At 28.6% G+C, this 19,316-nt stretch overlaps 1 protein-coding gene across 2 annotated transcripts in view; it reads left to right on the top strand.

Annotated features, from left to right (window-relative positions):
- LOC107168569 (homeobox protein caupolican-like) overlaps nt 1-19,316 on the top strand; it is a 65,339-nt gene that overhangs the window by 24,275 nt on the left and 21,748 nt on the right. Inside the window, exon 1 of one of the 2 annotated variants that reach the window (XM_089225952.1) lies at nt 10,792-11,329. The exons of the other annotated variant lie outside the window; for it this stretch is intronic. Coding sequence (XP_089082078.1) covers nt 11,270-11,329 — 60 coding nt within the window. The 5' untranslated portion in view covers nt 10,792-11,269. Of the gene's footprint in view, nt 1-10,791; nt 11,330-19,316 lie in introns of those variants that run through there. 2 annotated transcript variants of the gene reach the window in all.

Genomic DNA, 19,316 nt, shown 5'->3' with positions numbered 1-19,316 from the left:
TTTATTGGTCTTGAAATTATAAATTTCTGCTTCGACTACTAAGGTCATTAGCATATTATTTACTATTTACACGTATATTTAGTTTGAGTAAAAACTGTAGAACTAATAAACAACATATTTTATTCAAACATCGTGTATTGAAATATTATGTTGTTAAATTTACAATTTTCAATTTCACACTCCATGCAGACAATAATAGATATTCCAACTAAACCCATAATAATGTGTCTATAAATAGTGGTGTACATAATATTGTCGTATATTATATGGTATGAGTTGAATTATTAAACAGGGAAAATTGTTATTCGTGATTTCCACGTCTTTGACAGGGAATAATGATTTGACATGATTATATTCGGCATGCCCTAAGTCCTTACTATGCACTGAAACCTTCATCATTTCCTCGATCCAGTTACCAGATTTCTAGAAAACATAATTTTAGTTCCACTATTCTATAAACTTGTAAGTTGAAGTTACTTCCTTTAAATGTAACAGCATTCTTCTCAAATTAATTTTTCTTTGATGTTGATATAATTTCATTCATTAACTATATAAGCTTTTCTCATGTTTATGTATAAAATCTTCATTTTTATTTGATAAAGGTTATATAAATGATAAGAACTATACCACGTGGTAGTCATTTATACGTGCACGATTGATATATTTAATTTACTATTCTGAAAAATGAATGAATTAATATATTTTTGTTTTCCAACTGCTGACTCAATTATATATTAGTTTTTCTCCATTTAGTATGTGACTAGATTTATATAATAAGCATTGCTTTCCACATATTATAATTTATTTACTAAAAACATAATAACTAATAATATATATATATTAATATTATACATAATTAGATTTAAACAAACTTGTAATAGCATGAAATATGCTAAGATATTTTAATTTTAATAATAATAAAAAAAATATATTATACATAATATATATTAAAGTTTCATCTCAGAGGATATTTTCCCTTTTTGTTTTTTTAAATTTTGATTTGATCATACAGCCAGAATTGCAGTGTGGTTTTTAATGCACACATAATATACAGTATTCCAGTACCTATATTTTCTTGTACACAGTACCTTTAGTACCTATGGTACCTATACTATATTATATAATCAAAAAGTAATTAATTATATACTCGTTACTTATGTTAAAGTGGAGGTTCATAGGAAGAAATAAAAATACTAGTAATATGCATGATGATATAATATATAGTCTGGATTAAAGTTGGTAGGTACCTAGTAAATTATTATAAATATAAATATAAATTATTGCTGGACACACACACACACATATATTATATGTATTCTATGCAGTCTCAATGTCTCAATGGTATTGTTTTGTATATATACATATATATTTATAAGGAGATTGTAGGTATAACGTATAATAATATAGTCTATGCATATACATATAGCTGTACATATTAGAAAACATTTGTTTAACTGTCCGTAACCTGTATAATATATATGTATAAAATGTACATTTTACATAGTTAAAGTGTGTACTCATATATAATTAAATATGGCTGTTATTCTTTTCGCATTTTGTCTACAAAAATGTATGGAAGTTGTACTTATAACGTACATTATAATAAAATATTGTTATCTTTGTGTGTATGATCTTGTTTTGGACGTGAGCACCCGTAATTAGCAATTATACTACAGATAATACAATGTAGACATCAGAGGTCGCGATGTAAAATTATATTTATACATAAACACACACACGAATATTTGGCCTAATTAAAAATGCACCTATACCTATATAGTTTTTACCTAATCTATGTACGATGTAGAATAGCTGAATTATAGTTGGTAAATGTATTATATAATAATATGTATCATTGTATCTACACGAATTATTGTGATTTATTTTTCTACAACAAGCTTGATGAAAAGCAACCACGCGCATTAGGCACGCATTAAAATTAAAACAAAAATAATTAAACTACAATTAAATTTTACATAGAATAAAAATAATTCTATTATTATTGTTGCCTAATATAGTGTTCACGATGTTTACCTAAAACCATATATACGATTAAGTATATTAAGCGCTGATTGCTGTTAAACGTGTTTACATTAAAACTTATTGTTCTACATGCTAATTTATAATTTATTTTTCCTGAAATAAATGAATAGGTACCTATAGGTATTATATTATATACATTGATGCACTTTTCCGACATATCGTTTTATGACTATTTAGTTACATTATAATAATGACAAATAGATTACTTTATGTGGCATGTTGTGTTTGTGCCATCTTGACATTTATATATAAATATATATACCTATATAATCTTGCATTGTTACATTATACAACGTGCAGTATAATACCTATATCATTGTTTCGATTGTCTATATGGCTATAAAATATAGTGTAGGCATACTTAGATATAGGTAGATATACGTACTTTATAATATATTTAACTAATGATCATCGTTAATTATGAATTTATAACCTGATAATTATATGTAGGTATACTAAAATTACCGAGTAGGTAATACTACACATAGTTTTGCAGTTTTCATGTATGATATAATTGTACACTACAATTTTATTAATGCTTTCATAATTGCGATTATGTGACGTATTATACTTAAAAACTATAAATAATAAATACGCTTATATTATATTAGATAGGTATTGCAATATTGAAATGTGATATGAACAACTGCATAAGACTGCAATATCACAGTAATATTTTGATACTCGTCTAATAATTTCCTATACTAAATGCTATTGCGGGCTACTACACAAAATTTGCAATAGAATACAATCAATTTCAAGTGATATGGTTGAGTGTTTTGTAGGTACACTATTTTTACATCAAAATTTAAAATCACTAAAATTACAAATTAATTTCAACGGGCCCCTAAAATAGCCGGGTATCTACACTCTAGATTCAAACCCCCTCCTCTGTGAAGTACCGAAGTTTAATGGTGTTCAAAAAAAATCATTTTCTTTTGTTTTTAAAGAGACATGGAATTCAAATGGATTTAAAAAAATTAAGTGAAACACAATGCAAGCATTTTACACAATAGCATGTACGTTGGTGTTTTCCCTTATCAATATAGGAGAGTATAACAGGGTTCAATACATGCATATAAAAGTATAATATTTTTTAACGATGGGTAAAAATGCTCACAACCGTATCTTACCCCAAAAATAGGTATACATGTACTAATTAAAGAACTTACTGTTTTTTTTTTTTGAAAATAATTTAAGATCCTCTTCTCAATTGAGATTTATTATTGATCTGTTCCAGTATATAGGTACATTTAAATTATTAGTACCTATACCAATAAATTAATAATTATCATAGAATAATATTGATAGGTCGTTAATCTGTCTATAGGTATATAAATATGTAATGTATATAATGTATACAATATATGTACATAAGTATAATAATAATACGTATACTACAAACTCGTAGATTAACTCACTCTAGGAAAACTCAGGTCTAAATAGGTATATAAATACTATTCAGTTTTATACTTTACACTTATGTGAACGAATTTAAGTAAATGTGTTTCTGGTTATATAATAAAAAAATCATGTTTTAATTTGTGCATATAATACTGATATTATAATTGTCAATGTATTGTAATATGTACTTATTTCTATATATAAAACGCTGTTTTAGCTATAAACATATTTTTTTACGCAAGGGCGTATACAAGGGGAGCGATAGGGGCGATCGCCCAGGACATTGTTGAATGTGTTTCATATATAGGTGCTTATTTATTTTATTAATTATTTTAATCAATGAACCAAAATTTTGGTTTTAAAATTAATTTTATATTTATATGTAGGTATTTCAAGATATTTTATTTGTTATATTGTTAATGTTGTTTACAATAATTGATGTTATGGATTTTAAAAGTGGGTAGAAATCAATTATTAAAGTTTAAACATACGAAACAGTTGAAAAATTTAGAACTGTCAATTTATTTATGATCGGTACACTGTCGTCTATAGACATATATTGATATATTTTTATAAGTACCTATGATTTGAGTTCAAATTTCGACCCCCCCCCCCCCTCCTCCCCTAGGAAAAAGAAGCTGAATACGCCACTGTTTTTACGTACTTACTACCTATACATAATCATATAATATCTACACAATTTTAGTCATTAGATTGATTTATAGATAACAAGATAATTAGATAATTCGTTACTTAACTTTTTATTGAACAATTATTTAATTCGTAGAAAACACAATATATAATATTGTAATACAATAATATATATATACAAGTAGTTATATGAACCAAAATATGCCAGAAATCATTACGCGCTGCACAGTTTGCTGCAACGATAAGTGTAATAATAATTGTATACACTTACTACGACTCTACAAGTATGTCGCCACGTCGAGAAAAAATAAAGTCAATCTTTGTATTATTCACAGTATAATATTGACTCGTTATATTAATAATTACAATATTTTCAAGATTTAAATGATCGGCGGGACGGTGAGTATTGTGTGGCTGGTGGCTGTAACGCCTGTAACCGCAGTATTATGTTTGATTTATTTATTTCGATTTCGAACCATAACATTTTCATTATGCTCTCCTAGCGTATATTTTATAATAATTTAACTGATGCAAATATTGAATTCTTGATAATCGAATAGGTATTTTTTAATTGAGTTGAATAATTTACACTAATAGACGATAAATTGTAAATAAAACTCGATTTTTTTGTCAAACGTCTAATCGAAGTAGATGATCCGAAAAAAATCGATTTATCGCAATGTTAATGTGCATAATAATTAATAATTATTATTTCATATAAAAAATTAGGTTAAATAACAATAATACTGCATGGGTACTTAGAGTATATGGCTTTTACTTGCCAATTATAAAGGCGTGTATTTGTATATTATACATAAAAGTCGTCTCCACAGGTTCGGTATTGCTATGAATCATTGAAAATGTATGTTGAATGGGTTTGTTTCAATTCAAAATCCCCAGCGTACACATTAATCATATAATATCTACTAGTGTGTGCAGTATAGTCGACTTGCGTTGTTGTTTTATAAAATGTCCTGCTCGGAAAGCTTGCAGTGAACGATGATACGATTTCGATTTCGATTTGAATCGAAGGCCCGACATGTTCATGAGAAAACGGAAAAAAACATATGAGTTTAAAACTTGCGTATTCCATCACTATATTATACAATGAACAGTACATTTGTGGGTTTCTCGAACGATAACATAATATTATGTAATTATTATAATATTGCCAACCATGTCCGTTTAATGGATGGCCATGGCTATAATACGCAAATAATTTACTAAAAAATCAAAACGCCACGAAATACAAAACATTAATCATTGTTATATAGTTGACATATTTTTTTGCCTATTACATTGAAACCTGCGATAACCGACAAAACCCAATTTTAAAATTTAAAGGAAGCAGCCTATCACTTTATTGTCCATTAATGATGGCAGTGAGTTATTTTCCAGAACTTGATAGTCTATTATACGTCTTTAAAAATGCGCATCTCAAGCTCACCTTTTTTTCTCGAAATCCGCTTTTCCAAGGTAAGGTTTAAATATTCAATTTAATTTTTGATTTTAAACCGTTGGAGAAACAAAAACAATCATTAAAACCAGGTTTTCAATTATAGTGAAACAAATCTTGGACATTTTTACCTGGCTGTTTTCGGTGTAATATAGTAGTATAGTACATATTCCCCAGATAAATTGTTTGATGCGGATATTCCCCATTTCCCCCCCCCCCCCCATTCTTAGAAAATTTAATATCAATGGTATTAAGTATAATAATATTTCAATACCTATTATAGTTAATAAGATATCATTATTTTTTTTTTACTGTCTAATTTTATCTAATAACAGAATAAATTTCCAAATTGTACCTATATTTGTATGATTATAGATGTATATTTTTGATTATTGTCTACTTATTGCAGCAATGCAAATTTCGGGTTTATTAAATAATAAAAATATCGTGCTAAATTCGTATTTAATTATGAATATAAAAATGAAAAAACTGATAATGATTTTGATATCATATATTATATGATATTTGAAGAAAATGTTTTAAAATATTGTTAGTAATATATTAGTTTTAAAATTCTGATTTATTTTGTATAAAATGTACTGTTTTCAAAAAATTTGGACAAAACTAAAAAAAATATTATTTAAAAATAATAGAATGTGGAAAACTAAGAATTAAACAAAATACATGTATTGTAAATGAAAAGCGTGATACATGTTTAAAAAAATAATCTATCGGAAAATATTTACGTCTAAAAATCTTAACATCTTGATTTTTTCAATACTAAAATCCATCCAACTATTTTGTTATTTTAATACCGTATAATAAATAAAATGAATCCATTCCAAATTCATGTAGGTATGGCAGATTTTTAATTTTGTTCAAACGTGATTATATAGGCAAAATAAAAAAAACAAAGTCCCTTTTAATCAGAATATGTGGTTAGCAAAAAAATAGATAATATAATTTATCAATGTTAATAATATGGAAAATAACAGTACATCAAACTTTTGACCTTTAAAATGGAAATTGAAAACAATTTTTTTTGATGTCATTGTTCCCCTGTTCTAGAGTAGGTATTAATTATTAATTTGTGAACTAACACATAATCCGCTTAATAATTAAATGTAAATTGTGTTTAAGTACAGCAATTTCAATTTCGCACTTATATAATACTCACCAGTAAACCCACACTTATATTATAGTTACAGTGTTCTGTACGATCCCTCGCAAATTATCGCAATAACTTGCCAAGTATTATTGATGTAGTTATTTTACGCGATACGCCAAAGTGGGTGATGAGTTAACTTCATGTTTGTAGTTTCCTCACAACTCTTCGCTCATTAAATAATACAATTCGAAAAATTCCTAAAAAATGTTTCCAAAATGTCTGCGTACTTCTATATGACCCAGTTAGTATGTATAATTTTAGTTTATTTGATTCCAATGTAAGTAAATTTATCAATTCAATAGAAAAACATGAATTCTATCTGGATCACATGGGCGTGCACAGACCTTCAGTAAAATGTTTCTGATAACACTATAGTTGTATTTTTTATGATAATTTATGACATAATACTATATGTTTGAGGAAAACAGTTTATCCCACTAAAGAGCAAAACCTGTGTGCACGTCTATGACTTATAATATAGCATTTTGTGATAAAAATCATATAAATTTATAGACGAAAATCTTGAGTGATAGATGTGCAGCAATAAAATATATTATTTCTAAACATAATTAACTAAACTAAATATAATTTTTACCTAATGTTACAACTCACTGCTTTTTTTTTAAATCCAAAGTCTGACTACGGGAAAGAAATATTCTTTTCACGTATCTACTGTACCTATAATTAAATATATCTTGTTCGACCATAAGCCGTTAGCTTGACGTGTATACTTAGAAACGTATGGGTATACTGAAACGCCAGAACAATTCAAGTGTATAATCACGATAAAAAATATTGAATGTAGTTCCTAATAAATAACTTTAGAAAATATTAAAATTCATTTTTTTTTTGTAGGTATAAAAAAAATATAAGGTAGGTACTCACCAAAAAACTTAAATCGACTATAGAAACTAATACAAATTATAACGATTGACGGTTGAAAAGTTATTATGTAAAATAAAATAGATGAGCTCATGAATTTGTACAAGATGATGAGAAAAACAATTGTCAAAACTCATTTGGAATTTAACAAAATGTCATTGATATTTTCATTACAATTATGAAAAATTCAAATATATTATGTGCATTGTGGTCATCAGCACAGTTTTTAATTTTATTTATACACAACTTTTCAGCCATCATAATAATATTATAATAATAATATGACCGTTTACTTATTATAACATAAATTCTGTGGCTAGGCGTGGTAGTGTCTAGCTCAAGTTACTGATGTGCACTGAGAATCAGCACCTGCCTAGTTCCCGGATGGGTGACCACCCAGGTGTGTTAGTGGCAAATCTTTGCCACACACATAATGTTTCTATAGGTATAATACCGCCTATATATATTACATGGATGATAAGAATATTTTGGAGTTCCACATACAATTTAAAAAATAACTGATAGAATCAGATTATATTTTTAAATTTCTATTAATGTTATTTAATGCAGCTATACCTACCTATAATGGGTGATTATTATTGCACAGATTTTATAGTACCTATAGCGAGTATATTCAGGAATTATTAATAATTTAATACAAATATACGCATTAGCAGGTAATAGCAGGTACCACTAAAGTATGCATATTGTGTAAAGAATTTATAATAATTATTGTATAATATATATTATATATATATATATATATATATATATATATATATATACTTGACTATGGGTATTTATATAATATTTTGTGAAAATCCTAATTAAATAATTCAATCGATAGTTATTTAATTTATAATGTCCTAATAATTTAGTACCGTACATATGTTATTAGTAATTCGATAGCTGGACGAGTGACGTTTACTATATGATACTTTAAAATCTCAAATTATGCATGCTTTTATATAACATATAAGCATATTATAATATAAAGCAAGAAATATACTCAGATACCTACAATATATGCTCTGAAAAAATTATATTCTATGTTCATCATTTAAAATACAAGTGGTAGGTAATAAAGAAAAATGATAAATTATTATTATTAAATATACCTATATAACCGAAATTCGATTTTTATTTTTAATTAGTTTTTTGTTTATACAAGTAATAAAGAATAACAATATTGAACAATAAAAATTAAATAATATACAATATGTTTATAATAATAAGACTAGATGCTGTAGCGAGCCTCCAAATATAAAGGTTACCTATTGAATTTTAACATTTATAACTATTTCCGATTTAGAATTAAGAATGGGGAAAGGGTTAGGGTGCTTTAAAAAGAATAATATTCTTCATTAGCAGAAAAGGACATGTCGAAAAGAGTGATAAAAAAAAATTTGAGATATATGAATGATGAAACTCGATCATCATATACATATTATACCTATCTATATACCTATACTTATAGGTATACTTATGTGGACCTATTTATATTGAGTATACATTTTTTTTATTATCTGGAAAAGAAAACTATGATGATATATTATTTATTTCTATGCTTAATAGAAAATATTAATTAGTTTCATCGTGCATGATAGTTTTTAACACAATTATATGTATGACTACCTATATATATACGTCTATACATATAAAATATATACACATAGAATTAGTATAGAATATCAATTTTGTACTTTATATTGATCGTTAGGCGTATATCCTAGCTAACTGTAATAGGAACACATAAATAAATAAATATATAGGATTTACATATTGATATTTATTTTTTGTCTCTTTAGAAGTTTAATTTATGCGCATCTTTCGAAGAGTCCGGTTCCAATAATTTATGACGTACCTATATATGTAGTGTATTTAGGCATCATATAAATATAACCTAATAAGCAATAATATTATATAATATTATAAGTATGTATAGTGTACATGTCTATATAATACACATTCCTTAGGGCTATATACATATAGAGACAACAAGGAGACGTCGGCTGCAATAAATACGCAAGTCTGACAATATAATAATTTCCTCCGCAGTTTGTCGCGTATTCTCCTCCTCGCAACCCCTCGCGAATCTTCATCAGACCACCATTACCACCACCACCCACCCTCAAGTCTATACAGTCTACACCACATCTATAATACATACCTATTATAATATACATATACCTGCAGCACACTGATCAAAAGAATTTCCCGACCGTTTGCCGGCAGGTATATTATATATACTTACATATATATTATTATATGGTATAGCCGTCTTGTAGCTCGTTGAGTATACATATAGGTACATCTATAAATATACAGCATACAGATATAGCGACACGCATAAATACGCAATAATATAAATTTCCAGCTATCAAATACCTATCCTTAAATATATTGGTAGACGGCATTTGTGAGTGGGAGGGATTAATATATTGGAAACGGGTATTAATATATTTATATGTATATATATGGGCGTAAATAGGCATTATTACATATATAATATATAGAACCTACCTATAAACACCAGCTAGGTCGTTTTTATAAGTAAAACTTATTTAATTATATAGGAATTATCAACACCAGTATACCTATATATTTATTTTTTAAACGCTATAGTACCTGCTATACCTAAATAATTATACCTATACCATATCCATAAAATGTTATGATGGCATAAAATATATTGCTGTGTAATGGTATAGACGGTGGCAGTTTTGTAAACGTTAGGTTAGAAACGTTGAACTTATGTTTCTAGATAGATGGTTATTTAATGTGATACATATATATGTATACTTTAGTAATAAGTTTAATATCTATTTACATAAGAATTTGACAAATTTATTTATTGGCGCGATGATCACCGTCGTCGCCACCGCTTGGCTTAGACGGGCGCGTGCACTTGGCGACGTCCGTCCGTGTTTCAATAAAATAAAATCGGAAAAATGTGTATAAAAAAAAACACACACACACATAATAATAAAACTACACCGCAAACATTGTGGTGGCCGTGATCGGGATCGGGGGTAGTGTGGGGGTGCGGGCGGTCGCGTCTCAGCCATTGGCCGGCGCGGGCCACGTCCACGCGGGGTCCGGTGGGCGGGTCGCACGACCGAGCGTGGAGTGCGGAGTGAGGGAGGCCGAGTGGCGGTCCGCCGACCGATGCCACCGCCGCCGCAACTGTCGTTCAGTCGCCGTCCAGAGACCGTACCGTGCGCGTTCTATCGAGCGTGCGCCTGCCGTCACACACATTCCCTAACGTGTACACACACACACACACACACCATCACTGTACCATTATAATATTGTCGTGTACAACCCCGCGCTCATCCCTCAACCGCGTCCGAGAGGGTAGTTGTCGTTGTTGTGACATTGCTTAATTTCGGAATTTTTTCCACCCTCTCGCTTCAACCATGGAGATCAGATAACGACCGTGTTTTATTTTTTAAATCTGTTTTTGCACGTCGTTTTTTATTTTGACTACCCCGTACCGCTCGGTCCGTCATAAATAAGATAGATATATATTCTCCATACGAACGCATTCGGTTTAAGTTCGCGTGAAAAAACAGTATACCTAATATATTATTATACTTGTACTTCCGATTCATATAGAAGTATACATTATTTGGACAAACCGGTACAAATACAACTCAACACAAATGGTTACTATGTCGGCGTATTCTCAGTTCGGTTACGCGTATCCAACCCCCGGACAACAGGTAAGAGATATAACTATACTGGTATATACTATTCTAATATTATAGTGTTTCAAATTGTATTTTTCGTTGCATTTCATAGTATTATGTTAACAGCAGCTAGACTGCTTACAATTTATGGATATCGATTATTTTTTTTCCATGCTAATTTGCATTTATATTATAGTTTTAAGATTTAATAACAGTTTTACGTAATAATTCATTGCCTTAAATTATTATTAAAATTTCTGACGCCGGCATGTAGGTTAGGTTTAATTTATTTAGGTATAAGGTTTATATGTGGATTATATTTATATTATAACCTATATTCGATAAATCAATGTAATAGTATAAATTAATCTTCCATTTTTGATTCACACATTTATGATTTGCTAAGTATAATAGTTCTTATAGGTTCAAATAATACAACATTATTTATTTCAATAAGTCGTAATGTTATGTTATATATAGGTAATAGTATAATAACATTAATTTGATGTCAGCTTAAAATTCTGAACCATTTATAAATAGTTTTAGGAAAAGTTAATTTTAATCAGAAAAACAATACCTATTCTATATTTATTTATTTGATCTTAGTATAAGCTGTACCTATTTACAACTGAGAAATCTCGTTAAATATATCAGTTATCTATGTAGCTATTCTTCTATGCTTACTTGATATTAACATACAATTATTAATTAAGCATACACATACTTTTTTTCCGTATGTATTGTTCTCCAAATAAGGTTGAGTCTTATGTGTTAAATAAAATAGTTTGTTTTAAATATCTATCTTATTCTGATTCATATTAAAGTAAGGTAGGTGAATCTTATAAATTAGTACGATTTTTATATTCTATCAAAGCTAATTACAAACTATAATACAATTAAGTAAGTAATCATAATATTTAAAGAATTTACGATATTATCAAAAAAAAAAGTTCAAAGGTAATATTTGTATTTCATATCCCAAATCTTAAATTGATTTATTGCTGTAGTCTAATTCTTCATATTCCATAATTAAGTAGGTACACTACAACGTGTAGGACTTGTGTATATAACTATATTATAATATAAATAATTAGCTTTAGCTTAATGTTGAAAATTTGAATTGCGCATAATTGTCTTATAACGGACTTATAATAGAAAGTAATAAATAGTAGGTATAGGTAATTATAATAAGTAATGATAATAAATACAGAGTATACAGACTAATAAAATACAAATTTGATCATTAATTTGTCAAAATTAAAAAAAATGTTTGTTTTTATTACCGATTAATATATGAATAGTATACTTATATACTATCCTAACCGTTTAATATTTCTAATAATTTATTATCAGATATGAATTATTTTTTATTTGATATCGGAAAATGTTATCGCACAAGGTTGCTGATGAAATTCTTAGGTGACTTCATTGAAACTTTGACTAATTACATTGTAACATATCGCTTAAACAAAAAAAAACAATAGGAATATTAAGTACTAAATATAGGTAGATTATGCAGAGATAAAGGTAATTTTCAGTTATTTCAAACTCGTGTTTGTATATGTAGGTATAGTAGAATTTTGTTTTAGTTTAAAATTTTTAAAATAAAAATGTGTTTATAATTTTACATTTATAAAATTGAAATCATAATTAGTTATTAATTGTCAAGTTATAATTTAAAAGTTAAATGATATATATGTACCTAGTTTTTTATATATATACATGGTAAAATAACTGCAGTATATTACTACTATAATTTACAATTAATTTGACTATATGAAATGGCATTCCTTATCTATCTTGTAGTACTTAATGCACCAAGTTGGTTTAGCATAAGGATGAACCGAAATGCTTATTATTTATTACATTTTTAATTCTAGATATATAGTTTTGTTTATATAATATACATATTCTATATATATAGCGGTGTAAATAATATTTAACCATTGAAATTGTAATATATTCGCAAGGGTAACCTATAGGTATGTACATTATTATATGCCAATAAAATAAAATAATGATAATTATTATTATTACCTAATAATATTTAAAAAAAAAATAGGCGATTAAGACTGGTACTAGTTTATCTATACGACTTGTATAACAGTTAACAACAATGTTATAAGGGGACTCCGGGGGAAGTACCATGTTTCTTTAACGATCGTTGGAGGTTGACGAAAGTATTTATTAATACGTACAGGCAACACACCCCAATCGAAGTATTTATTAACATAATGTACATAAACTGCTCGTTATTATTAACCATCAAAGCGGTCGATTATTATAATATAATATCGTGTTTTCAAAACAATCATCGTACCACATTTAATACGTCATATAATACCGCCTGTATCAAATTTAAAATTGTGATTTAATTGCTATATTTAGGACGTGACAAATAATCGAAAAATAATATGATTAAAACATTCATATAAGTGGATATTAGATACCATTGTAGGTTATATTAAAAGAATATTTTTATATTTTTCAATAATGTGAGACTCTATCCTATTCAACTGTAATTTGTTTTCAGCTATTGCCATCGTGATGTAAACATTTAGCTTAACCTAACCTTACTTATACAAAGATCTTTGCAAGATAACCTACATTTATTGTTTGTAAAACAATATTATAGGTAAAAGATATATCACTAAAATTGTTTAAACACCGTTTTTCATACCTATATTCATTTGAGGTATAAATATAATAATATGTAGGTAATAATAATAGGAAGGTATACAATATAGGTGTAGAAATAGTATCAAATAAGCCAAGAATTTCCTAAATATGCAGGGTTTTGGTTTGGAGCTTACTGTAAGGTCATTGTGATCGGTGACACTAATGAGATTTTGAATTCGTATTATATATAAAAGCGACAGCGTTCTAACCTATAACCTAATCTAACCTGCACCTCTCTCTGGGTCTTTCGGCAAGCAAGCATCGACGATTGAAACAATGTTCGCTGACACTCGGACAGATTACCGGGCGAAAACCCGTCGGGAGTTTGTACCTATCCCTCTTATTTGTGCACTCATATACATGTTTATATATATATTACAATACCTTCGTACTTATTATTATAATCGACGACAACAATGGGCGCGCAGCACCAGATGAAATCGGATATTGTGCGCGCGCGGCGCCACTGTCTTCGTCGTCGTGACGCGTATATAAGGTAGGTATATAATATGTATATTTATGTATTATATATAAATAGGTAGATAACTCCACGGCTCTTGTATCCCCACGCTACTACTGTCACGCGTGGTCTTCATGTATTGCTCGTCGTGTAGCTAGTCTGTTTCGTCAAAATCCTTATTTTTATCACCGTCGATAAGCATTACAATAATATAACTACAGTGTATATATATATATATATATATACCTTTTATATACTGGCCACAACTGTAAGTAGACTGCAGTGTTTTTACTGATGCGGGTTCCATGAGTGGCGCCAGCGGCACAGCCACCGTCGCGATAGACGGACACAGATAACGACGATTGTTAAAATAAAAAAAATTAAAAAAACAACTTTTATACCATTATAATAATATCAGCTACCGCATAAAAATGATCTTATTAATTTAAAAAATATAATGGTTTGTAAACTCTCCACGGGTGCGCTTTTGCTCATTTTTTTAAATGTTTTTTTTTTTTTTTTAATCAACGTTTTGTAGTGTACAAAGGCTGCACCATTTAATTGAACTATACTATTATACTAGTATAGTAGTATATATGTATATAATAATTATTATTATTAGATTTGAGTGTTAAGTAGTTTATAATATGTAAAATGTATATACCACAGATGAGAATATTTGTTGTTTACCGCAAACGCTGCCATGCCAAATTAATAAAATGTCGGCCGTTATCGATTTGGACTATGGTTTTCTAATTGGAACTCATGTTCTCAATTAATTTATAATATGCTTAAATGTATGTACGTATTATGCGTACAGAGTGTATATAATATTAAAATAAATTGTCTTAAATGTAGGTCTAAAAATCATGTTTACGACTTTGTTCTGTGTGTTATATAGGTACATCACCGTCATTTAAATCGTCTGTTATAAATTATGACAAGCATTAATATAAACCGTCCATACATGATTCGTTATAATTAACGTAATGTTTTATATGTTTGTATAAAATATGGACCTCATGAGAAAAAACTTAATTACGCACTTACACACATGTATATAGATACTATAATATTATAAACATAATGTATAGGTACAACAGTAGGGACTACACTGTATACGTACTACACTGCAGGTCGTATTGATAAAACTCATGTTTTAACAAATTAACAATAACGTGAATAATTTTAAATCAATTACTTAATAAAATTATAAATAAGCCATTAAACATTTACCTATATATCTAGTTGGATGTTATTATAAAGAACTTTAAATTTCCACTTACTAATTAAAAATAGTAATATTTATAAAACAAATTAATTAACACATTATTGTATGATAGATTAGATAATATTTTTTTTTTTTTAAATTTAATTTACGACTGTAATGTTCGTTTTAAAGGCAACGTAATGTATGCATGTGATGTGCCCATCTTACTTGATAAAGCATAATTATACATACTAAATGTAATGGTTTTACTCTGTTATTTTAGCAGATATTCGAGTTAATTAGCCAATTGAAACAGTTTAAGGCAAAAGAATAGGGTCTATATACCAAAGCCTAGCGATTGAAGCAAATACCTACCTATTATGAGCATTCTAAATAGATAATTTAAAACTTGGATCGCGAAATATTTCATCAAATTGTATAAATAAAATTTTAATTTAAAAAAAAAAAATATTGAATGGTTTATTATAATATATCACTTTTAATATAGAACTTTAATTATATTATATGTAGGTACCTAGGTAATATGGTTATGACGTGAAAACAGACATCATGGTTGAAATATTATATCATTTATCTTGTAAACTCATCGTAATTATGTCCAAAGCGTTATAAAATCACTCTTCCGTGGTTCTCATCATGTAGAGGTGTATATGCAATGAAATCATACTAATAGCAGAGCTATTGTCAAAAGGATTTGCATGATACCGAATGCTCATTACGATTAAATATATAATGTTTCTGAACTGCGGTTGATGTAGTATAAACAATAAATATATCGCCGAGTTGTCCGTCATTGTGAATGCGCAAAAATGAATTTATTAATAGAGGTACAATATTATATGGTTTCGACAAATACGATTTTCGAATAACTTCCGGTTTTACGCTGGGTTGAAGTTCTAATGGGAAACTGTTGTAATAACACAGTTTGTTATGGTTTGTTTTTTGCGTAATACATACAGAATATAGGTAGGTGCCTAAATATACTGCTACGTAGCTTTTTAATTATCGCACACATAAAGTGCGTCGGCATACATATAGGTATGTACAATGTATACATCAAACGCGCGCGCCAGTTACAGCAGATAAGTTATGGGTTTTAATTAAAACATTTTATTCTTAGCGTGAGAATTACTAATTATCTCAATTTAGAATCGTCGTGAGTTTATTTCCACTGGAGCAATATAATAGGCCGATTTTACTCAGCATAATTTTGGTTTTTTTCGGCAATTATTAATTATAAATTCGAAAAAAAACGATAGAAACCTCGTTATGGCAAACCGCTCACGTATATACACATTTTGTATGTAATTATCAAGTAGGAACTATGCCATATAAAAAATATGCAGTCACTCGTCGCGGTGGGTATATTTTTTTTTATACGTTATCACGTTTTTTCCGTTTCAATAAAATTTTCCGTTTTTTTGATATATAATAAACTATATAATCCAATAAAGTATACTTTATATTATTAAAATATTAATTTAGTATACCTCATTTACATCATCGTTTAATCGTCGATATTAAAAGAGTCGTTTTTCTCGAGTCTATTTGATGCGACGAGGTCGCTCGTGACTATAATAGTAATTCGAGCTGCATACAAAGTATAGTGAAACCTATAACTAATTGCATTCCTACTTTACACAATGTCTACCAAAGTTTTGTGGCGTGCGTATATATACATTAAACGCGTGCAGTTGCAGGCGTACCTATATAACATAAGTAGACAGTAGTATAAGTACGAAAATCAGCAGCCGAAGCTTCACGGTCTACCGATCGACTACCGACAATTTATTATACATATATTTATAATATAAAGAATAAAGATAGCTATACCTATACAATTTTTTTTTCATTTCATTGTTTTCACGGCAATAGGATATGCGACTTTTAATTATTATTGTTTCTCGCGTGCTAATACAATAAGCACGACGTTGTTTTGATTATATTTTTCATTTTCCACCAAACGAACATCAAATATTAACTTAATATCTATATATATTCCTAACTATATATTTTATGTGTAAAGCATAATATATTATGTATTTCGAAAAGTTTTGATTTCATTATATATACAATGTTATCTATTAAATGCCGCCAGGCGGGTCGGACATGTTATACGAATATTTTATAATATGTTTATATAAATTATAATGTATTGTATACCGATTTCGGTGCAAATGAATCATTTCGTATGGCGGTGGAGACCTGCGGTGATGGCCGTCGGGTGGTGGGGTAGGCGTACGCGTATATTGCGGGAGAGCGGAATAAAAGTATAATATATTAATATAATAAATAATCGTAAAAACGGTCACAGCGCTGGGTGTATATATATACAGTATACGATAATCTTGTCAACGTTTTTTTCTACTTTTTAATATTATTATTTTCCAACAATAAGCTCGTATATTATTTCGTTCTTGTCGTGTGGGACGTTAAGTATGTAAACAATGTGTCAACAGCTCTCTTGGAAAGAGATGAAAAAAATAAACGGGAGACTTTTTTCTCTCTTTCTATTTATCCATCTCTACATAAAATATACAACTTAAACTATTCTAGTATTTCTAGTATTCTACGAAAAAACAATATCATATTATATTTTTTACTCTTGAGCAAGGAAATTATGGGTGAGAGGGGCGGATGAAGGTGAATGCTATTCTTGCACGTCTAGATTATGAGTTATGACACATATTTCTAATACATTTATATAGTAAAGAAACACGAGTTTTCCCTTAATTACAACGTAGTTGATTGATAACCCGACGAAATTCGCTTATCGCCCGCGTTGTAATTAAAACGCGTTACGCATGACGACTTCGATGATGTCGTATATTTGTATGTGTGTATTAGAACTTGAATAAGTACCATAGGCACGCTTAATATATGTATACAGTATGTAGGTACTATTGTAAATGTTAATTAACAAAAGCACATTTTAGCGAATTTGTAATAATATAATATAGGTAGGTATACTATAGGTAGGCATAATAGAGTATTAAAGTGCAAGCAGCAGTGTATAGAATGCGAAAAAAAAAAAATATAAAATACGCGCGTGTGGGTATTTTATGTTATATGTATATTATGTACGCGTATAATATATAATATATATTTATAATATATAACCGTAATAATGGCTGTTATCAGTACGACGATCAAACGCATCGCGTATATACACACGGTGGTGGTGTGTTGTATATACGCACGTATATAGCCCACGAAAACGGGTTCATAAATATTTATGAATTGTTACTGCGTGTATAAATTATATAGAATTTTATTACGTTACTACACCCCACCATTGGCCTCCTACCCATTTGTATATACGGTATTATATATAGTGTCCGGGACATGGGCTAGCCTGACGCCGGGTGTCCGTGTGTATATAATATATATGTATATAATAGATACGTTATAATATGTATATGGTGTACAAGTTTTATCCGTTTATAATAATATAATATATTAATAACACGATATGGGAATTGTTGTTATAATTATTATAATGTTTCTAGAAATAAAATAAAACACAGACGAAAACTACCAAGTGTTGCCGGTAAATTTGCACGCGTTTAAGTGTATACCCGTTTAATATTAATTAATAGGTACCCATCATATTAAATTGTCATTAAAATCGATTGTTGACATGACAGCGT

This window comes from Diuraphis noxia, unplaced genomic scaffold (genome assembly GCF_037042655.1).
Source record: "Diuraphis noxia isolate RWA-SAM2 unplaced genomic scaffold, SU_Dnox_SAM2 contig0004, whole genome shotgun sequence".
Classification (NCBI taxonomy): Eukaryota; Metazoa; Arthropoda; class Insecta; order Hemiptera; family Aphididae; genus Diuraphis; species Diuraphis noxia.
Note: the sequence above shows the minus strand (reverse complement) of the source record. Positions and strands in the feature narration are given on the sequence as shown.